This window comes from Physeter macrocephalus, chromosome 6 (genome assembly GCF_002837175.3).
Source record: "Physeter macrocephalus isolate SW-GA chromosome 6, ASM283717v5, whole genome shotgun sequence".
Lineage (NCBI taxonomy): Eukaryota > Metazoa > Chordata > Mammalia > Artiodactyla > Physeteridae > Physeter > Physeter macrocephalus.
In genome coordinates, this window is record NC_041219.1 from 46,111,296 (window position 1) to 46,135,756 (window position 24,461).

At 39.8% G+C, this 24,461-nt stretch overlaps 1 protein-coding gene across 2 annotated transcripts; it reads right to left on the reverse strand.

Annotated features, from left to right (window-relative positions):
* Window positions 1-341: 341 nt before the first annotated feature.
* On the reverse strand, window positions 342-24,252 carry WBP2NL (WBP2 N-terminal like). Of its 2 annotated transcripts, XR_008617594.1 has the most exons (6): window positions 23,800-24,252; window positions 23,398-23,539; window positions 23,138-23,230; window positions 18,311-18,421; window positions 9,250-9,556; window positions 342-619 (listed from the first exon to the last, which is right to left on the reverse strand). XR_008617594.1 is itself a non-coding variant. In XM_055085335.1 (5 exons), exons 2-5 carry the CDS (start codon window positions 23,501-23,503, stop codon window positions 9,315-9,317), a joined length of 552 nt encoding a protein of 183 aa, XP_054941310.1. In that variant the 5' UTR covers window positions 23,504-23,539; window positions 23,800-24,252; the 3' UTR covers window positions 8,643-9,314. The 2 variants fall into 2 exon arrangements, 1 of the variants encoding a protein (XP_054941310.1); XM_055085335.1 differs by lacking the exon at window positions 342-619 and having other exon boundaries at window positions 8,643-9,556.
* Between the last annotated feature and the right edge of the window lie 209 nt (window positions 24,253-24,461).

The following is a 24,461-nucleotide window of genomic DNA, read 5'->3' on the forward strand; positions in this document are numbered from 1 at the left end:
ACTTACCAGCCAGCTGTGCGCCTTTGACAATTTGCTCCTCCCTCAGGCCCAGTTTCCTCATCTATGAGATTGGAGTCCAAACACCCACCTCACTGGATTATGCATGTGAAGTGCCTGGCAGGGTGCTGGGCACGAATAGATAGTGAATAAACGGGCCGGTCAATTGACATTACTGCCCCTCTCAAACTCTTCACCTTCCCATCTGTTATAAGTACCCTTTACTCGGAGCCACCACTAAGGCAATTAAGACCTTTAGGTCTGGGGCTGTGATGGGGGGTGAGGGCATGAGGCCATGAAAAACCCAAAGATCTCAAGATTCTCTCTTTCTGGTGCCAGTTGAGCTGACTCAAGGGCAGCTGACCTCAGGCTCTCAGCAACCCTTGCACCCCAATTACATGGCAGCAGAAGATCTGGAACCAATCTACTGGTCCTGTGAGAAATCTGAGCCCTCCTCTGACCTGCTAAACCACGTTTGACACAGTTGATTTTCTAAGCCCTCTGATCACCAGGGATCAAGCCTGCAGCAGGGAAAGAGACTCAGAGCTCACCAGGACCTCACAGGTGTGTGGAGAGGATCAGGCCACTACGTGCACAGGAAACGCCTCCTACTGCTTGGCACCTGTGGGATGGAAAGAGGATGCTCAGGAGCAGGTTTCCGGGGCAGAGGTTAGGGTTCCATGTCCTGCCTCCACCACTCAACAGTTGTGGATTCTTTCATTTCCTAAGGTGGCCAAGCTTCAGTACGCTTAGCTGTAACATGAAGATATTAATAGATTTTAATCCTCACTGGATTGCTATGGGGAGATACGCTTCTGAAGTGCTTTAGCACTTGCCTGGCACCTAGCTATAGTAATGGTCATTAGGTCATTTTCAAAGGCCTTTAAACACCAGATGAGTTCTATGGGACCCCCTTGCCCGTGGTGGCTTTGGCCAGTAAGAACCATACAAACTGTGGCTGTGAGGTAGGAAGAGGTGAAATATAACCATGCCTTCAGGGCTGTTCAACTCAATCGGCCAGAGAAGATTTATTGGGGTATAGTTGATTTATAGTATTATATAAGTTTCAGGGGTACAACATAGTGATTCACAATTTTTAAAGGTTATACTCCATTTATAGTTATGATAAAATATTGGCTATATTCCCTGTATTGTACAATATACCTTTGTAGCTTATTTATTTTATACATAGTAGTTTGAACCCTACCCCTATCTTTCCCCTCCCCCCTGCCCTCTCCCCACTGGTAACCACTAGTTTGTTCTCTGTATCTGTGAGTCTGTTTCTTTTTTTGTTATATTCACTAGTTTGTTTTATCTTTTAGATTCCACATGTAAGTGATATCACACAGTATTTGTCTTTCTCTGTCTGACTTATTTCACTTAGCATAATGCCCTCCAGGTCCATCCATGGTGTTGCAAATGGCAAAATTTCATTCTTTTTTTTTAATGACTGAGTAGTATTCCATTGTGTGTGTGTGTGCGTGCGTGTGTGTGTGTGTGTGTGTACACACACCACATCTTCTTTATTCATGCATCTGTTGATGGACACTTAGGTTGCTTCCATATCTTGGCTATTGCAAATAATGCTGCTATGAACATTGGAGTGTATATATCCTTTCAAATTAGTGTTTTCAGGGCTTCCCTGGTGGCGCAGTGGTTGAGAGTCCGCCTGCCGATGCAGGGTACACGGGTTCGTGCCCCGGTCAGGGAAGATCCCACATGCGTGAGAGGCCCACGTACCGCAAAAAAAAAAAAAAAAAAAAAAAAAATTAGTGTTTTCATTTTCTTCGGCTATTTACCCAGGAGTGGAATTGCTGGATCATATGGTAGTTCTAATTTTAGTTTTGTGAGAACACTCCATACTGTTTTCCACAGTGGCTGCACCAATTTGCATTCCCATCAACAGTGTACAAGGGTTCCCTTTTCTCCACATCCTCACCAATATTTGTTATAAAGTCTGAAATTTTAATTTCTAATCCTTTCTGTCTGCCAAACAAAACCAATTCTGCAAATTATAACGTTTAGTTGGTGGCCAGAACTCAGTGGTGTATGAATGTGTTGTATGTGTATACGTATGTGTATATCATAAATCAAGAAACACAATTTATTCACTCTACAAATGTTTACTAGACACCCACTCTATGCGGTGCCTTCTGCTAGGCGCCCCTGCAATGAGATACAGGCTCTGCTCTCAAGGAGCTCACAGGTTGTGGAGGAGATGAGCACACAAACAGTCCCAATAGGACTGGCACAGTATTGCACCAGAAACACTCCAAGGGTACCATACAAGCTCAGCAGAAGGGCAATTATCCTAGAAGGGGAGTTCAGAAAAAGCTTCTTAGAAGAAAGAACTTCTGGGCTGTTTTGAAAGATGAGTAGAACATGTGGAGAGGAAGGTACAGAGGCAAAGGTCACGCTCAGCTGGGTCACTTGGCTGGAGAGGTCACTGGAAGGGCCAGACCGTGCAGGGCCTTGAATACTAAGGAGCATAATGTGCCAGTTGTCTGGGCATACAGGCAGTCCCATGTGCTATTGACATTCCAGTTTCGCAGACCCATGCATGACTCAATGCCAGTAACTTTAAGAGGGAGCAGCAGCTAGCTGCTCTCTATATTATCATATATCTTCTTTAAGAAGATCTCCTGTTCTCTGTAAACTGGACATGAAACTCTTTTTCTTGGAATGGGAGGAAGAATGATCTTTGACTTGCCTCGTTGGAAAAAGCTTTGAAGTCCATTTTAATTCTAAAATCCCAGAAAGTGTTTCCCAAACTTCGTTCCACTGAACAACAGTTTTTCCAAAATGTTTAGTGAATTAAATAGTCTAAGGTCAAATAATTTTGAAAAAAGGTGTATAATTGAAAATCTCTCCCTCTTGGAAATTTATGATGTTCATTATAGGTGCTGAGAAGTCATGAAGTCATGAAGCAATCAGTTTACCTAGCTTTTTCAAATATATATGACTCAATAACCCTCTTTTTCACATAACACCCTTTAATAACATCCCCCTGACTTCCTTGGGAAAGGCTGTCCTTGGGAATATAGAAGCATCTGGTTTCTTAATTATTACAACGAGAGTCAATCAATAACTCTAATCTGTTTTAAGGAAATAACCCCCCCCAAATTTTTAAAGCTCTACATAACAGAGAAGTTAACAATGTTAGTAATAGCAAAAACCTGCAAACAAATCAAATATCTTAAATAGGGATCAAGAAAATATGTAATGGTGCAACCATGTCAGAATATTATGTAGCCACTAATGATATCTATGAAGAACTTTTTAAGGGAATTCCCTGGCGGTCCAGCGGTTAGAACTCGGCGCTTTCACTGCTGAGGGGCTGGGTTCCATCCCTAGTGTGGCCAAAAAAAAAACAAACTATAAAACTCATCAAACATATACATTAAATATATGCAGTTTTTAATATATCAATTATATCTCAATAAAGTTATTTTTTTAAAAACCTATAAACATGTTTGTAAAATGTCAGCTGAAACACTATATATAGCATGTTCTCAACTACATATAGATATGCATAGAAAAAATGTTTTGGTTTAAACGTCTTCTGTGTCTAGTAATATTGTGGACTAGAGCTCCTGAAACCCTCCTGCTGTACAATATCTAAAAAGAATGAAATTTTTAATGCCTCACTTTCATGTGGCTTAACAAATAAATTAAGCCTGCAAGAAAGTAATGAAAGGCCAACGAAATTAGGAACTTGGACAGAGTGAGAGAACAGTGAGCTCTTAAGAGACTGAAAACCTTTGAGTATTCTAGAATACTCTAGAATGGTGGTTCTCAGCAGGGATGGCATTACCCCCAAAGGGGTGATTAGGAAATAAGTGGGGCCATTTTTGGTTATCATAACTGGAGGCCACTGGTGATACTTAAAGGATGCTAGACATTCTGAAAGGCATAGGGCAGTTCCTCACAACAAAAAATCATCCTACACCCGCTCGTGACTTTCAGATGAATCCCTGGCCATTGATGTAGGTGAAATACATGCTTATAATCATTTGAGCCTAGAGCCTAACTCTGTTTTACATGATTTTAATATATACAGAACTTTTCAGGAATTCAACCACTGTGGAAATCGAGGGAAAATTAAACTTCGTTTTATTTGGAAATTTGTCAAGAATTGTTTATCATTTTGGAAAACAACATTGCCAATGGCAATGCCACCATGATATTCAAGTCACCAATAGGCATACACATATCAGTTTACAACTAAAGTGAATCTACACATGGTGAGTGAGCACTTGATTACTTCTTTGTGTCTTCTAGTACGGTGGAATCTGAGCATTTATATGTATATTAAAATACTTAAAACTTTACACCCAAAATACTCTTCTATTCTTTATATCACGTTTATGGCGTTGGGTTGATTTTGGTTGAAATAGCGCAGAATCATGTGCAATTGTCTATGAATTTCATTCCAATGAAGTAAAGGAGACATTACAAAATATTTTTTCTAAAAGGGGTCATTCAGTCTGATGGAATTAAAAATTACTGTAGCATAAAACTTGCTTTTCTCATTTAACAATAAGACACAGAAATTTTTGCATATGTAGCATGCAAGTACCATAGTTTAAATATTTACTATTAATGGACATATAGGATATTTCTAATTTGGTGCTGTTAGAAACAATGAATGTAGTGAAATCTTCCCACATCTTTGTGCACATGTGCAAGTATTTCTTAGGAATGGATACTGAGAAGTGAAGCTGCTAAATCAAGAGTAGAAATATTTTAACTTTTAAAAGGTACTTGGGGAATGCCCTGGCGGTCCAGGGGTTAGAACTCGGCGCTTTCACTGATGAGGGCCTGGGTTCAATCCCTGGTCAGGGAACTAAGATCCCACAATCCCACAAGCTGCATGGTGCAACCAAAAAAAAAAAAAAAAAAAAAAAATGTACTGCCAAATTTCTTTCTAAAAAGGGATACCATTGGGAGATCGGGATTGACATATATACACTAATATGTATAAAATAGATAACTAATAAGAACCTGCTGTATAAAAAAATAAATAAATAAAATTCAAAAAAAAGAATAATTAATTAAAAGTAAATTAAAAGGCATACCAAGTTATGCTCCCACCAATAGTGTATAAAAAATAATCTTTTCCCCATATTCTTCCCAACACTTGAGTTTTTCGGTCTTTTTAAAAATTTTATATTGGAGTATAGTTGACTTACAATCCAAAATATATTTTTAAAAAATCCTTATACAACTTAATAGAAAAGCAAACAAACAACCCAATTTAAAAACGGGGAGAGGCTCCGAACAGACATTTTTCCAAAGAAGACATACAAATGGCCAACAGGCACAGGAAAAGGTGGCCAACATCACCAGTCATCAGGGAAATGCAAATCAAAACCACAATAAAATATCACCTCACACCTGTAAGAATGTCCACTACCAAAAAGACAAGAAATAACAAGTGTTGGCAAGGACGCAGAGAAAAGGGAACCCTTATGTACTGCTGGAGGGAATGCAAAGTAGTGCAGACCACGGAAAACAGCATGGAGGTTCCTCAAAAAAATCAAAGCTAGAACTACCATATAACCCAGCAGATCCACTTCCTGGCATGCATCCTGTCAAATACAAATTGGCACTTGCCATCTACCTCTACAAGGATTAAATCATGTGCTGGTGCATCTGCTGACTTTCAACACCCCCTGAAAGGAGTTCAGGGTGGAGAGCAGAAATGAGGTTCTCTGTGCTCTGGGAAAACTGGCAGAACAGGTCTTCAGATAGTTAGGTATTTTCAGGAGCTGATTTTATGGCCCAATTCTTATATCGCCTCATATCTAGTAAAGCACTAAAATCCTTCCGGGTGACGTCTGCTCCTCGTGACGAGCAGAACCTTCTGCAAAAAAATATGTACTTGATTGCATGTACTCCCCCTTCACCAAAATCACACCTATACTGACCTCCCCCACTCTTTGGAGCAGTTTCTCAGAGCTATCTGAAATGCTGTCTCCCAGACTATAGTCCTCATTTTGCCCCAAATAAAATTTAACTCGCAATTCTCATGTTGTACATTTTTTCTTAAGTCAACAATCCAAAAGAAACAAAATCACTACCTTGAAAATATATCTGGGGCTTCCCTGGTGGCACAGTGGTTGAGAATCTGCCTGCCAATGCAGGGGACACGGGTTCGAGCCCTGATCTGGGAAGATCCCACATGCCGTGGAGCAACTAAGCCCATGCGCCACAACTACTGAGCCTGTGCTCTAGAGCCCACGAGCCACAGCTACTGAGCCCGCGTGCCACAACTACTGAAGCTCACGTGCCTAGAGCCCGTGCTCCGCAACAAGAGAAGCCACCACAATGAGAAGGCCGCGCACCACAATGAAGAGTAGCCCCCGCTCGCCGCAATTAGAGAAAGCCCGTGCACAGCAACAAAGACCCAACACAGCCAAAAATAAATAAATAAAATAAATAAATTTATTAAAAATAAAAAGAAAAGAAAATATATCTGTACCCCAGTGTTCAATGCAGCGCCATCTGCAATAGCCAAGACAAGGAAACAAGAGTTCATCACGAGATGAATGGATTTTTTTTAAATGTGGCACATATACAATCAAACATTACTCAGTCGTAAAAAGAAGGAAATCCTGACATTTGAGACAACATGGATGGATCTCGAGGGCATCATACTAAGTGAAGTCAGACAGAGAAAGACAAATACCAATACTGTATGATCTCACTTATAGGTGAAATTTTTTTAAAAAATCAAAAACAAAAAACTGAAACTGAAGCCATAGATACAGAGAGCAGACTGATGGTTGCCAGAGGCAGTGGGTGAAATGGGTGAAGGTGGTCAAAAGCTACAAATTTCCAATTATAAAATAAATAAATAAGCCACGGGTATGTAATGTACAGCATGGTGAGTATAGTTAATAATACTGTATTACATACTTGAAAGTTGCTAAGAGAGACTTTTTTTTTTTTAACCAGTCATCTTTTATTGGGTGTTAATTCTGCATCAGGATATGAAAGGATTCAGGGGTGCCAGGCAAAAGTCATGGTCAGGAATGCAGAGTGTGCCCTCTTCAGAGGTACTCACTTGGCTGCTCATATTTAAGTTCCTTGTAAGAACTGCAGTAGCTGAAAAGCACATAAGCTGCCAGCAACATAGAAAGCCCTACAATGCTCTCTTTCTTCATGTTGGAATACTTGTAATACCAGTAACAACCTCTTTGAAACGCTCCAGCAGTTCCTTTAAGGATGAAATCCCGCATTAGTATCCAGCTTGCCAGCTCCCTTAGTTTGACATTCAGGAGTTTCTTCTTCAGTCGTACAACTGATTCCATCTTGGAGTCCTGGCTGTCTGCCCCAATATCAACTTTTCCATGTTGAACAAAGTTTGAGGCATAACTAAAGGCCTTCCAACATTCTTCATCTTCATAGGGTTTCTCACCATTATGAATTCTCTGATGCAGAAGAAGAGATGAATGTTTTCCAGCTATAAATGTTTTTCTATCACTGATTATTTTATAACTTGAATCCAAATCTGTACTCCAGTTTCTTGTTTCTTCCCTCACAACCATCCAGGGTTCTTTTCCTTGCTCCAGTAACACAATTATGTCTGGCTTAGAAATGGAATGGCCTAGTGAGACCAAGTTACTATAGTTCTCCATCATCACATTGCAGTACAACTTCTTCTGAACAAGGTCGAGAAATTCCCACTCATGCTGAAAGAACTCTATGGCCACATACTTGAATGTTATTTGTCCATGGGCCATGATTTTAGACCTGCAAGAGCTGATCAGTCCTCAGGGTTCCTTTACCAGAAAAACACAGAGTCCAGAAAACCCAGACCATCCCTTGCCAGCTTGGGGCTACCTCTGCACAATCATTTCGCAGCAACCTATGCTAGTTTCTCGCTTGGATGGATGCCACTTACAGGCAGTTCCCAACAAGGAGCATAGAAAAAGGCCCGAGGTGGAAGTCGCCTCGTCAATTGTCTCAATCATTTGTGTTTTTTTAGTATTTATTTATTTATTTGGCTGTGCCAGGTCTTAGTTTTGGCATGCAGGATCTTTAGTTGTGGCATACGGGATCTTTAGTTGTGGCATGTGGGATCTTTAGTTGTGGCGTGCGGGATCTAGTTCCCTGACCAGGGATTGAACCCAGGCCCCCTGCATTGGGAGCGTGGAGTCTTAGCTGCTGGACCACCAGAGAAGTCCCTGTCTCAATTTTTTAATGTTTGTAAATCTTTAGAGATAAAAATTCTCATTTCAAGTTGCATTTATCTAACACTAGTCAGGTTGAACAAACATCTTTTCAAATGATTCTTGGTCATGCTATTGCCTCAGTTAATTGAGAATTCACATCTTTTGTCCAATTTTTGTCCAATTTTTCTTTTGGGTTGATTTGCAGAAGTACATATATTCTGACTACAAACTATTTGTTTGTTTAATATATATGTTGGAAATCAGTTTCTCCTAGTCTCTTGCCTACCTTTTTTTTTTTTTTTTTCGGTACGCGGGCCTCTCACTGTTGTGGCCTCTCCCGTTGTGGAGCACAGGCTCCGGACGCGCAGGCTCAGCGGCCATGGCTCACAGGCCCAGCCGCTCTGCGGCATGTGGGATCTTCCCTGACCGGGGCACAAACCCGTGTCCCCTGCATTGGCAGGCGGGCTCTCAACCACCGCGCCACCAGGGAAGCCCTTCTTGGCTATCTTTTAACTTTGGTCATACAGAAGTTTCAAATTTTGTTATAGTCAAATTTATCACTGTTTTCCTTTATTTCTTCATTGTTTTTGGTCTTCTTATAGAAGGCTTCCCCTACCTCTAGATATCATTTTCAATGGCTGCATAATATTTCATTGGATGGATATACCATAATTTGTGAAATTCTCTCTCACTATTGAAAATCTAAGTTGTTCCATCCTTTCACTAATATAAATAATGCTATGAAAAACAACAAAGTGTTCAATTTGATATTTTTAAATATATATCTTAGTTCCTAGCAAAATGAGCATAATAAATGTTTCTTGAATGAGGGAGGGGAATATGCAGGACATTTTTTCCACACTCACTCAAGGCGTGTTAAAAAAAATGCAGCCCAATGTACACCAAATTATTAGAGAATTAGCTCTACAATTCTACTTCTCCTTTAGCCCATCTAATCAAGAGTTGATTCTGCCTCTAAAATATAGGCATGGAAGTAAAGTTTCATCTTTCCTCTAAGGTTGCCTTTCTAAAGGGTGTGACAACTATCTGAGACAGGCCTTTAACCACATACCTGAGTCATCCTTCTTATTGTCACTTCAGTTTTAGGGTGCCCTTTGCTTGGTGAGTCTTCAATGTTTATTTCTTAGAAGGTGGTAAATGAGGCCCAGAAGATGAGGTAGATGGAAGAGAAGCCTCTGGCTGGGCTGCCACAGATTTGTGAGAGGCAGCTCTATTTTCAGCAGGTGGAGCTTCATATGCTGGAGATGGGGCTTCATTTCCAGCTGGTGGGGCTCCATATCCTGCAGATGATGCTCCATATCCTGCTGGTGGGGCTCTGTATCCTGGTGGTGGGGGTCTGTAGACCACAACTGGGTATGCTGAGAAGGAAAAAAATCAGTTAGTCGTTTTTTAGAGTAGACAAGGAATAAGTAAGAAGGAGGTAGAAGATAAAAAATAATACTGGGGCTTCCCTGGTGGCACAGTGGTTAAGAATTCGCCTGCCAATGCAGGGGACACGGGTTCGAGCCCTGGTCCGGGAAGATCCCACATGCTGCAGAGCAACTAAGCCCATGCGCCGCAACTACTGAGCCTGTGCTCTAGAGCCTGCGAGCCACAACTACTGAGCCCACGTGCCACAGCTACTGAAGCCCATGCGCCTAGGGCCTGTGCCCTGCAACAAGAGAAGCCACCGCAATGAGAAGCCCATGCACTGCAACGAAGAGTAGTCCCCGCTCGCCGCAACTAGAGAAAAGCCCTCATGCAGCAATGAAGACCCAATGCAGCCAAAAATAAATACATAATTAAAAATTTAAAAAATAATAATAATAATACTGAAGCAAACTGACACAGGAAGAGAATTCAGGCAGAACAATGCAGAAGCCATATTCTTCAGCCATCACCAGCTGAAGGTTTTATCATTTCTTGTTGTGGAAGAATTCAAATCAACATGAAAACAACCCTATAGTTATATCTCTACATTACTTATAGTTGTACCCAGATACATACTTTAAAAAGTTTGTTTTGATGATAAAAAAGTAATAAATGCTCAATGAGGAATATGTATTTGGGAAATAGAGAAGAGATAAAATTTTAAAAGTCATTTATAATTCCATCATCAAACACAAAAACTTAATATTTTGGTGCATTTATTGGTAGGATCTCTGTTAATCTTTTTTATACAATCATGATTATAACAACCATATAATTTTTTTAAAATCTGGCTCTTTTTACTTGACATTATGAGAAAGTTCTTTATATTATTAATGTATTTCATAAATTAAAAGTTGGACTATATTTTATCATGCTGATAAGTGCTACTTATGATAAGTGCTCCCTGGTTGTTGGAGAGCATGTTGCTTCCAAATTTCCAATTAATATTATAATAAACATGGGTTTTATTTATTTCCTTGGCTACATTCCCTAAGTGATTTAACTGTATCAGTGTGAATGGACAACTGTCAAGTTATTTTTCTATAATCCATATTTATGTTTAAGCTATGTAGAAAACACATTAAAAGAACTGTCTTAAAGATGCTCAAAGAACTAAAGGAAAATGTGGAGAAAGTCAAGAAAATTATATATGAACAAAATAGAAATATCAATAAATAGATAGAAAACCCAACAAGAAAAGAAACAAAAAAATTCTGGAGCTGAAAAGTACAACAACTGAAATGAAAAGTTCACTAGAGGGATTCACATTCAGATTTGAATAGGCAGAAGAAAGAATCAGTAAACCTGACTACAGGACAATAAAAATTGTTGATACTGAGCAACAGAAAGAAAAAGACTGAAGAAAAGTGAACAGAGCCCAAGGGACCAGTGGGACACTACCAAGCAGACCAACATACACATTGTGGAAGTTCCAGAAAAAGAAGAGAGAGGGAAAGATGTAGAGAAAATATTTGAAGAAATAATGGCTGAAGACTTCCCAAATCTGATGAAAGACATGAATATAAACATCCAAGAAGCTCAATAAACTCCAAGTAAGACGAACTCAAAGATATCCACACTGAGACACACTGTAGTCAAACTTTCAAAAGCCAAAGATAAAGAGAGAATCTTGAAAGCAGCAAGACAGAAGTGAATAATCACATACAAGAGATCCTCACTAAGAAAGTCAGCAGATTTCTCACCAGAAACGTTGGAGGCCAGAAATAAACTGTCCAACAAGAATCCTATATCTGGCCAAACTCCTGTGAGAGTGAGAAAGAAATTAAGATGTTTCCAGATAAACAAAAGCTGAGGGAGTTCATTACTACTAGACTTGCCCTGCAAGAAATGCTTAAGGGAGTCCTACAGGGTGAAATGAAAGGACACTAGACAGTAATCTGAAGCCATATGAAGAAATAAAGATTTCAATAAAGGTAAATCATTGAGCAATTATAAAAGTTAATATTATTATAACAATAGTTTGCAATTCCATTTTTGTTTTCTACATAACCAAAGAGACTAATGCATTTAAAAGAATTATTAGATTATGGTTTTTGGGGTACAATGTATAAAGATGAATTTTGTGACATCAACTGAAAGGGGTGAAGACAGAGGGACTGTAAGGTACAGAGTATTTGTATGTTACTGAAGTTAAGATAGTAAAAATTCAAATTAGTGTTATAACTTTAGGATGTTAAATGTAACCCCCATGGTAGACACACACACACACACACACACACACACACAGAACAGCTATGAAATATAAACAAAAGGAAATGAGAGTAGTGGGAGTCAAGATGGCCATGTGGAAAGACATGGAGTTAGTGTCTCCCACAACTAGGGCACCTGCCAGGCACTGGTGGGGGACTCTGATGCCCAAGGAGACGGGAGGAACCCCAAAGTGAACCAGTAGGTCATAGGGGGACTGAGAGGGGAGGAGAAGTGGAGGCCAGACAGGATCAGCGCCCCTGAGGCTGGGGAGATCAGGAGAAGCAGGTGGGAGGGACTGTCTGGGAAGAGCAGGAGAGGAGTGGAGGGTGATTGCCTGGCCCACTTGGGCTGGGGAGCCTGCTGAGCTCCCAGACCTGTACCCACCCCTCCAAAGCCCCATCCAGTCCGCGTGGGTCCTGGGGGCATAGAAGGGAGGTCAGGGAGATCAGGAGTCAAAATCAACTAAACACAAAAGAAGAAAGTAATGCAGGAAATGAGGGTCAAAAAAGCTATAAGGCATATAGAAACCAAATAGTGAAATGACAGAAGTAAGGCCCCCATCATCAGTAATTACTTTAAATGTAAGTGGATTAAATTCCCTAATCAAAAGATAGAGATTGGCAGAATGAATAAAAGCTCATGATTCAACTACATGCTGTGTGTATAAGAGATTTATTCTAGATACAAAGACATAAATAAATTGAAAGTAAAAGGATGGAAAAAGATATTCCACGTAAATAGTAACCAAAAGAGAGCAAAAGTGGCTATACTAGTATCAGACAAAATAGACTTTACATCAAAAAGATTATGAGATAAAGAAGGAAATTACATATTAATAAAATGTTCAATACAGCAAAAGGATATAACAATTATAAACATTTACACACCTAATGACAGACCATCACATATATGAAGCAAAAACTGACAGAACTGAAGGAAGAAATAGACACTACTACAATAATAGTTGGAGACTTCAATATCCTTCACTCACAATGATGGCTAGAACAACCAGACAGAAGATAAATATGGAAATAGAGGACATAAAAAATACAACAAAACAAATGGATCTAACAGACATATATATGACACTCTACCCAACAACAATAGAATACACATTCCTCTCAAGTGTACATGGTACATTTTTCAGAATAGAACATATATTAGGCAAGAAAGTAAGTCTGGATAGATTTTAAAAGGTAGATGTCATACGAAGTAGCTTCTCTGACCACAAAGGGATGAATTTACAAATCAACAACAGAAGTAAAACTGGAAAAATTACAAATTTGTGGAAATTAAACACCGCACTCTTAAACCACAAATGGATCAAAGAAGAACTCACAAGGGAGGTTAGAAAATACTTAGAGATGAATGAAAATGAAAACACAACATACCGGGACTTCCCTGGTGGTCTAGTGGCTACGACTAGGTGCTCCCAATGCAGGGGACCTGGGTTTGATCCCTGGTCAGGGAATTAGATCCCACATGCCACAACCAAGACCCGCTGCAGCCAAATAAATAAATAATTTTTTTGAGATTTTTTTTTTAATTTATTTTTTTATACAGCAGGTTCTTATTAGTTATCTATTTTATACATATTTGTGTATATATGTCAATCCCAATCTCCCAATTCACCCCATCCCCCCAATAATAAATAAATATTAAAAACAAACAAACAAGAAACACCATATACCAAAGCTCAAAATGTAGCAAAAGCAACACTAAGGGGGAAATTTATAGCTAAAAACACACTAAAAAACAAAAAAGATCCTAAGTCAACAACCTAACTTAAAAACTTAAAGAACTAAGAAAAGAAGAACAAACTAAATCCAAAGCTAGCAGAAGGAAGGAAATAATAACAATTAGAACATAGATAAATGAAAAAGAGAATAGAAAAACAATAGAGAAAATCAGTGCAGCCAAAAGCTGGTTCTTTGAAAAGATCAACAAAATTGAGAAACCTATAGCTAGACTGACCAAGAAAAAAAGAGAAGATTCAAATTATTAAAATTAGAAATGGAAGTGGGTACATTACTACTGATTCTACAGAGATAAGGATTATAATATGCTACTATGAACAACTGTATGTTAACAAATTGGATAGCCTAGAAGAAATGGATAAATTCCTAGAAGACTAAAACCGATAACACTAAATCATGAAGAAATAGAAAATCTGTATAGACCTAGTAAGGAGACTGAATCAATAATTTTAAAAATCTCCCAACAAAGAAAACACCTGGACCTGATTGTTTCACTGCTGAATTCTACTCAACACATAAAGAACTAATACCAATCCTTCTCAAACTTTTCCAAAAAATTGAAGATGAGGGAACACTTCCTAACTCATTTTATTACCTATTGTGAATAATGCTTCTACGAACATGGTGTACAAATGTCTCTTAGACCCTGCTTTCTATTCTTTTGGTATATACCCAGAAGTGGAATTGCTGGGTCATTAAAAATGTTTTTAGGAACTTCCATACTATTTTTCACAGTGGCTGTCCCATTTTATATTCCCACCAACAGTACATAAGCATTCCAATTTCTCCACATACTTGCCAACATTTGTTGTTTACTGTTTATTTTGATAGCAGCCATCCTAATGGGCAAGTAATGAAAACTTATGTTCACACAAAAACCTGTACCAAAACCTGCAACCAACCCAGATATACTTGAGCTGCTGAATGGTTAAACAAACTGTTGTACATCTATACCATGAACTATTACTCAACAACAAGAAGGAACAAATTATAGATACATGCAACAACCTGGGTGAATCTTGAGGAATAATGCTGAGTAAAAAAAGTCTATCCCAAAAGCTTACATACTACATGATTCCATTTATATAACAATCTTGAAATGTCAAAACTATAGAAATGGAGAAAAGATTAGTGGTTGCCATGCGTTAAAGAGGAGGGGGAGGAAGGGAAGTATGTGTAGCTATAAAAAGACAAACAGGAGTGATCCTTGTGGTAATGTAAATGTTCTGCATTTTTATTGTATCCATGTCAATACCCTGGTTGTGATATTATACTATAGTTCTGCAAAATGTTACCAGTGGGAGAAACTAGGTAAAAGGTATAAAGAATATCTCAGTATTATTTCCAAAAATGTATGGGAATCTACAATTATCTCAAAATTAAAAGTTTAATTAAAAACCATAATTATAGCAATAAACAATCCAAAAAGGAAATTAAGAAAACAATTACATTTACGATAGCATCCAAAAGAATAAAATACCTAGGAATAAATGTAACCAAGGAGGTAAAAGACTTGTGCTTTGGGACTTCCCTTGTGGTGCACTGATAAGACTCCACGCTCCCAATGCAGGAGGCCCGGCTTCGATCCCTGGTCAGGGAACTAGATCCCACATGCATACTGCACCTAAGAGTTCGCATGCCACAACTAAGGATCCTGCATGCTGCAACTAACACCCAGCGCAACCAAATAAATAAATAAATAATTTTTTAAAAAGACTTGTGCATTGAAAACTACAAAACATTACTGAGATAAATTAAAGAAGACCTACATAAATAAAAAGAGTTCCTATGTTCATGGGTTAGAAGACTTAATATTAAATTAAGATATCAATTCCCCCAAAACTGATCTACAAATTCAATGCAATCCCTATAAAAATTCTAATAGTCTTTTTGCAGAAATGTAAAAGGTGATTCTCAAATTCATATGGAGCTATAAGGGACCATGGATGGCCAAAACAATATTGAAAAAGAAATACAAAATAGGAGGACTCACACTTCCCTATTTTGAAACTTACTACAAAGTTACAGTAATCAAAACAATGTGGTACTGGCATAGGATAGACTCATATACCAATGGGAATAGAACTGAGAGTCCAGAAATAAACCTAAACATCTATTACCAATTGATTTTCAACAAGGGTGCCAAGACCACCCAGTGGGGAAAGAATAGTGTCTTCAACAAATGATTCCTGGACAACTAGATAAGCACATGCAAAAGAATAGAGCTGGACCCTAACCTTACTCCATATACAAAAATTAACTCATAGAGACTTCCCTGGTGGTCCAGTGGTTAAGACTCCATGCTCCCAATGCAGGGGGCCCAGGTTCGATCCATGGTCAGGGAACTAGATCCTGCATGCCACAACTAAAAGATCTCACAAGGGGCTTCCCTGGTGGCGCAGTGGTTGAGAATCCGCGTGCCGATGCAGGGGACACGGGTTCGTGCCCCAGTCCAGGAGGATCCCACATGCCGCGGAGCGGCTGGGCCCGTGAGCCGTGGCCGCTGAGCCTGCGCGTCCGGAGCCTGTGCTCCGCAACGGGAGAGGCCACAACGGTGAGAGGCCCGCGTACCGCAAAAAAAAAAAAAACAAAAAAAAATAAAAAATAAAAATAAAATAAAAGATCTCACATGACGCAATGAAGATCTTGCATGCAGCAACAAAGATCCCATGTGCCACAACTAAGACCCGGTGCAGCCAAATAAATAAATATTCTTTAAAATTAAAAAAAATTAACTCATAATGAATCAATAACTGAAATATAAGAGCCAAAATTATAAAACTCTTAGATGAAAACATAGGGGTAGATCTTCATGACATTGGACTTGGCAATGGATTCTTAATTTGATACCAAAAGCACAAGTAACAGAGAAAAAAATAGATAAATTCATCAAAAATTAAAACTTTTGTGCATCAAAGGATATTCTCAAGAATGTGAAAGATGACCTACAGAATGGGCAACATATTTGCAAGTCCCATATCTGATAAGGATATCCAGAATATATAAAGAACTCTTACAACTCAAACAATGAAAAGACAAACTACCCAGTTAAAAATGGGCAAGGACTGGAATACATATATCTCCAAAGAAGATATGCAAATGGCCAACAACCACATGAAAAGATGTTCAACATCATTTATCATCAAGGAAATGCAAATTAAAATTATAATGAGGTATCTCCTCACAATCACTAGGATGGCTTTAATATAAACAACAAGTAAAAAAAAGTAAAATAACAAGCATTGGCAAGGATGTGGAAAAATAGGAACTTATACATTGCTGGTGATAATACAAAATAGTGCAGTTGCTGTGGAAAATAGTTTGGTGGTTCCTCAAAAAAGTTAAACATTAAATTACCATATGACCCAATAATTCCAAATGTAGGTATATACCCAAGAGAAATGAAAACTTATGTCCACCTAGAAACCTATATACAAATGTTTGTAGGAACTATTATTCATAATAACCAAAAGGTGGAAACCAGCCAAATGTTCATCAATGGATGAATGGATAACAAACTATGATACATGCAATGGAATATTAGTCAGCCACAAAAAATGAATAAAGTACTGATAATGCTACAGCTTGGATGAACCTTGAAAACATTATGCTAAGTGAGATAAGCCAAACACAAAGGTCACATGTTGCTTGACTCCTTTCATGTGATATACACAGAATAGGCAAAGCAGATTAGAGGAAACCAAGAGATGTGGGGAGGGGACAATGGGGAACGATTACTTAGTGGGTATGGGGTATTCTTATGGAGTGATGAAAAAGTTTTGTTTTGTTTTTTTGGCCTCGCCACACAGCATGTGGAATCTTAGTTCCCCGACCAGGGATCAAACCCATGTCCCCTGCGGTAGAAGCGTGGTCTTAACCACTGGACTGCCAGGGAAGTCCTGAAAAACTTTTGAAACTAGAGAGAGCTGACGGTTGCACAACATTGTGAATACGCTAAATACCACTGAATTGTACATTAAAAATGGTTAATTTACGTTATGTGAATTTCAACTCAAAAACATTTTTATAAAACTTTAGCAACACTTACTTTTAGATTTTGAATATTAGATTTTAGTAACCCTTAAAAACTAAGGTAACTACTATCCTTCAGTTGTATACAAAACTAAATAAGCCGATGGACATGTACGTCATGCTCCAAGGAGAACCCAAGAAACAGCCTGCATTTGGGGGTGTGTTGGTAACCTGTTAGGAGACTTTTTGTGGTCCACCAACAGACTGTGGACCATAGTTGAGAATCACTGGTCTATGTCTCCTGGGAAAATGACTCAGCAGCTATGGACAGGCACGACTGTTAAAGGAAAGTGTACAGGGCATAAAGCCCAGGACTGGAGTCCTCAGTGAGGTTGAAGGGCATGGCATAAGCATGATGGCTATGCTTCTGTGAAAGGGGAAGGGGGAAGTTGGCAAGAGCACATGTTTCTGCTCAGGCTGTAAGCAGGAAGCGGCTGTTCCCACTGATGGGAGTTGCCCAGGTATGCTCCATATTTGTACATTATAGTTAAAAGTAAACCTGAAATGGAAGCCTGGTCATTTACTGACTTGCCACTGGGTTTTAGTCTGGAAATGAAGTCATGGACTCAACCATTTTCCAGCCCCTCAAACCTCTGCTGCTTCTCCTGCAGCAGAATTGGAGGCAAGGTAGCAGTGAATAGATCTTTGAGCCCCTGGCATACCTTTCCACCTCCCAGGAAGAACCTCCATGCCGTATCTTACCTGGACAAGGCGTCTGGTGGGTGCACATCATGCCCCCTGGTGCAGTAGTTATATAGAGTCCTGAAGTGCCGAACCAGTAATTTACACTTCCAAGTGGAATTCCTCTGGCAGCTGAGAAGACAAGTTTGGCAAAATAGGGCCTCTTTAATTCTTTTAAGTCAGATGTACAGCAGCTAGCAACCAAATAGTTAACAGAGTATTAACTATCACCTTACATGTGTGTCCAACAATGTTCCCAGGATACAAGATTAAAAATGTACATTGCCCTTGTCCTCAACTGTATACTTCTTGAAGGCAGTGAGTGTGTATATTTGCCTGTGCTTATTGAAGGCCTAGCATAACACCCACCATGATAGGTATTCAGAAAAAATTTCCAAGTGAGGATCCTATCAAGCTGGCAAGATAAGTCCATTAAAGGCCAATGTAGGGCTTCCCTGGTGGCGCAGTGGTTGAGGGCCCGCCGGCCAATGCAGGGGACACGGGTGCGTGCCCCGGTCTGGGAAGATCCCACGTGCCGCGGAGTGGCTGGGCCCGTGAGCCATGGCCGCTGAGCCTGCGTGTCCGGAGCCTGTGCTCCACAACGGGAGAGGTCACAACAGTGAGAGGCCCGCATACCGCAAAAAAAAAAAAAAAAAAAAATGGCCAATGTAATGGCAGTTGAAGAAAGCACTTCTGTTTGTCTCCCTCTGCCTCTCTCTTAAAAGGACACTTTTGATGGTATTTGGGGTCCACTTGAATAATCCAGAGTAATCCCCTCATCTCAAGATCCTTAATTATACCTGAAAAGACTTGGGTTTTTTTTTGTTTTTTTTTTTTTTTACAAACAAGGTAACATTCACAAATTCTGAGGATTAGGACACAGATTATATCTTTGGGAGCCATTATCAGCCTGCCACACTAATTTCTGGCCTATGGCATATGATCAGAAGTAATGTACACCACTTCCAGGCCTGACCCATGAAAACTTCCCAGGTGAGATCTTTACTCTCTTCCCCTCTCTACTGGCTACCCAAAGAGGTCTTGGAAGCCATGTGTTAACGATGGCAGAGACTCTATTACCCTGGGTCCCTGAAGGGCTATGTGGAACAGAGCCCCCTTTCACCCCTGCTGATTGGCCTTTATATAAGCAGTAATATCCATTATCTTAAGCCATTGATAATTTGGGGTTTATCTGTTTCAACAGCTAGCATTATCTTAACTAATTCACTCTGAATCTAAAGTTGTCATCCTTCCCTGTTACCCTCCCTTTCAATATTCCTTTAGTATCCCCTTTCAGAATAAGTCATTATTTTTTTCACTTACATGTTTGCTTATTTCTTATATGACTCTCACTAGACCGTAAGTTTAACAAAAGCAGGGACTATGTACTTAGGTCTCGTTCACTGTTGTGTTCCCAATTGTCACTCCTAGTGTTTGGCACACAATAGGTACTCAATATATGTTTGCTAAAAACTTAAATCAAAGAGCCCTGACACAGCAACTCTGCTGAGGGGAAAGGAATCTTTCCTGGTCAAATAATCAGATCATGATGCATGATGGGTGTTTAAGTAATTCCAAAGGCCTCACGGAAGCCCATTCACAAGACCTGACTCTTGCCAGGGGAGTAGGCATAGGTTTCCACACCTAAACCATGACATAATCAGACCCAGAGCAGTTCCAGACATTGGGCCAAGTTCATATAAGTTGCCTAAATCCTTTCCAAGTGGCTGTGCAATGGCTGAGACACTGACCTACCTTTGCAGGCCAAGAAGCAGAACTTAATGAGAGCACAAAGAGAATCCCCTGAAGTTGCCTGACCCTTATCTCATAATCCTAAAAATAAGCCCCCTCAGTACTGTGAGGCCAAAAATAAGAGTGAACTCAAGACCCAGAATGCAACTGTCCCGAGTTCCCCAGACATCTGTAGCAAAGGGGAACTGGACTTCCAAGTGTCCCCTGACCTGGATTCTTCATAGCTACACTCCCTCTGTCTGTAGGACACCCTGTTATCCAATGTCAGGCTTCCAGATGCTGTCTGCCCTCTGGACCATGAAGAGCTGCCAGTTGGGTACAGCTTGTGAACTCCTTGGCCTTTATATATTTGCACTGTATTTTTAACAGTAACTGCAACAAATTTTCTTACTCCTCAATTTTCTCTAATATGGTTCTTCATCACCTTTCTTCTCCAGCAGTTCACTGAAATCTCTTGATAATTCTGCCAAAACCCTCAAATTTCCACATGCAATGCACATTTTTCAGCCTTCATTTTACCAAACATCTCTCCAGCAGCTGACAGATGACTATCCAGTAATGTTTGAAACTTTCTCCTCCCTTGACTTCCAGGATAATGAACTCACTTGATTCTTCTCTCACCTCTCAATCAGTCCCTTCTCAATGTCCATTGAAGGTCACCCTTCCCTACCTATCCCTTAAATGTTGAGGACCCTTGGCATACCATCCTTAATTCACTGAATGAGCCCATCATTCACATGGTTCCAGAGATGACCTGTGTGCTGAGGATTTCCAAATCAGTGTCTCGATACAGTGCATCTTTGGAGCTCCAAGCTGCATGTCCACTGCCTCTAGCAGCTTGTGTACCTCACACTTAATATGGTGCAGCGGTTAAGAGTGTAGGCTCAAAAGGACACAACATTATTTCTACAGTATTCCTGCCAAAACACGTGACCTGAATATAATCATGAGGAAACAGACAAACACAAATTAAGGGATATTCTATGAAACAATAAGGCTGTATTCTTTTTAAAATGTCAGGGTCATGAAAGACGAAAAGAAAGGCTGAGTGCAGACCAAAGGAGACCAAAGAAATAGGACAACTGAATTCAATATGTGATCTGGGATTAGATCCTGGATTGGAAAAAAAAAAACGCTATTAGAATTAGGAATAGTAATGGTCAATCATTTGAATTTGAATAATCAATAGTATTGTTTCAATGTTAAATTTTCTGATTTGATAAGCACACTGAGGTTAGATGAGAGAATGCCCTTCTTCTTAGGAGATACACACTCAAATATTTAGAAATGAAGGAAATGATCTTTGTGACTTACTCCCAAATAGTTCAAACAAAAGCAGGAAAAAAAAAAAAAAGAATGACATAAAGCAAACGTGGGGACTTCTCTGCTAGCGCAGTGGTTAAGAATCCGCCTGCCAACGCAGGGGACACGGGTTCGAGCCCTGGTCTGGGAAGATCCCACATGCCGTGGAGCAACTAAGCCCACACGCCACGACTACTGAGCCTACGTGCCTAGAGCCTGTGTTCTGCAACAAGAGAAGCCACCACAATGAGAAGCCCGTGCACCACAATGAAGTATAGCCCCCACTTACCGCAACTAGAGAAAGACTGCGTGCAGCAACGAAGACCCAACACAGCCAAAAATAAATAAATAAATAATTTTTTTTTTTTAAAAAAAGCAAATGTGGGAAAATGTTAATAATGGGTTAATCTAGATGAAGGTCCATGTGAGTTCATTGTAATATTCTTAAAACTTTTCTATAGATCTGATTTTTTTTCAAAATGAAAAGTATAAAGAGACAGAGAGTAGGTTTAAGGTTCAAATTCCAGCTCCACCACTTGCTAACTGTATAGCCTTGGGAAATTATATAACCATCACTGACTCAGTTTCCCCAGCTATACATTGGGGATAATGATAGAACCTACATCATAAGTTTTTGTGAGGATTAAATAAATTAACACATGCAAAGGCCTTGGAACACTGCCCAGTATACGATAAGCATTCAATAAATGTTAGCTAGTATTAATTACTATGTCTAAAGTTGAACTCAATTCCTCTCCAATTTAGACTATCGCTTATACTCATTTTTTTTTTTTTTTTTTTTTTGGGCCATGTGGCTAGCGGGATCTTAGTTCCCTGACTAGGGATGGAACCCGGGCTGATCCCCAACCACTGAAAGCATCGAGTCCTAACCACTGGACCGCCAGGGAATTCCCTAGACTATCTCTTATACACTTGACTATGGTCTATAGCATCATGATCCAGTCAGTCTTCTAGGTAGAAAATTCACTACACTCATCTGTGTGTCCCCAGAACTTTGCCCATGCCTCTATTATAGCACATGCCATAAGATAGGATAATGTATTTGCATATGTCTGTCTCTACTGGACTCTGTTTGTCCTAGATTGGAGTTGGGGGTGGAGAAGGAAAGGGAGAAAGGGGAAGAGCATTCCAGACAGAGCAAATAGCATGAAGGCTCAGAGATGGGAGAGCAAGGCACAAAGAAATCCAGTTGGATTGGAGTACAAAAGGTGAGAGAATGAGGGATATAAAGTGAGGCTAGATTGAATTAAAATATAACATAAAAAGATTATTTGTATCCTCCGGTACATCCACTAGATCAGTGCTGCAGGGCTGGACGGTACCTCTTCCCATGCTTTAGTCCCATGGAAGATGGGAATTAAACCTAAGAGAAGCAAAGGCAAAGTCAGAAAGGAGAGAAGACAAAAAGCCATGCCAGAGGAAGAAGAGCCAAGGCAACTCTACCGAAAACAAGACTACTCAGTGATACATGAGACTGGCACTTAAATGGACAAAAGATTATCAGGTATAATTAGCTGTTCAGGTGTCTGACGGTAAGCTCCCATTAGACTGCAAACTCCTTCAGGACAGGGAGGGACTAAATCTTGTGTTCCTAGCACGTAGTATGTTACTTGGCACATAGTCGGTAGGCTCAGGAAATGTCCGCTGAATACATGTGCAAATATCAACCACCTGACCACAGAGGCCAGGAGTCTTCACTAGCTAACAGTCTTACTTCAATTACACAGGCCCCCAAACCCCAAAGCGCTTGATAATTTTATCAGCATCGCTCACCAGCAGAGGCAGCTTTCATCATCAGCTGGGCAAATTCAATGGCACCTCCTTTTCTGAAGGATAATTTAAAAATAGCCTGTCCTTCCCAGCCACCTGGAGGAAGAAATGGCACACACTCACTAAGAGGCTCGCATGCTGTAACAGAAGGACTGCCACAAACACTAAGAGAAGCACTACCCAATGAAGCCGGGGCCAAGTCTGAATCTTAAACCTTCTGGAAGCTTCTGAGAAAAAATAAACTTCTGAGGGGGAACACTTACCATCCGGAGCTGCCTGAATGGTTCCTTTAATGTAGTTGGGGGCAAAGATTGGTTGTTGAATGGTGCAATTACTCATCAGACCAAATGGCATCATAAAAGAAAGCATGGGGTCATTGACTAAGTGTGAAGTCACGAAGATCACCTAAGAGAGAAAAGAAACTTTGGAAAAGGAATGCAATTTATCCATGGATTGAGACATATAAGAGCAATTCTGAAGTTAAGGCTGCTTTGGCATTCTGGCCTAATTGAGAAACATCACCAGTTTTCTTCCATCACACTTCAACATGGAAAATCTCAAAGGAGAAATGGTTTAAAATACTTTGAAAGTCAATGTTTAACCTCTCTCAATTTTAAGGAACACAAACGTAGAGTTAATCAGATCAAAGTAGAAGTAGAAATTACCCGGTATGAAGTGAGAAACAATGTTCCTCTTTTTGTACCATTAAAGAGATCAGATCCCACTGGTTGCTGTAGGAAGGAGAGGTCCACATCCTGACTCTGCTTCAAGACACTGCAGAAAAGACAGGGAAGACAGCACACAATTTAGAATCTATATAAAATTATACAAACAGAGCTCATAGCATAGTTTCTAGCCTGGAGGGAGATTTTCATAAATGCTACTTGCTGCTGCTGCTGCTGCTACTACTATTTTATTAAAATAGAAAGAAATTTAAAGGATTTTATTCCCTGACAATTCACATTTCTTCTTCTTCTTCTTTATCACTGGGTTCTTTTTTTAAAAAAAATTGGTTCCCCCACTCTTTTATTAATTAATTAATTTATTTATTATTTTTGGCTGCGTTGGGTCTTAGTTGTGGCACTCGTTATCTTTAATTGTGGCTCACAGGCTCTTCACTGTGGCACAAGGGCTCTCTAGATGAGGCGCATGCACTTAGTTGCCCCACAGCATGTGGGATCTTAGTTCCCCGCCCAGGGATCGAACCCACCTTCACCTTCATTGGAAGGCGGATTCTTTACCACTGGACCACCAGGGAAGTCCCATTGGGTTCTTCTTTCTTAACAAACCTAATTCTATTCTTAATGTATATTCATTAATTCTTCTA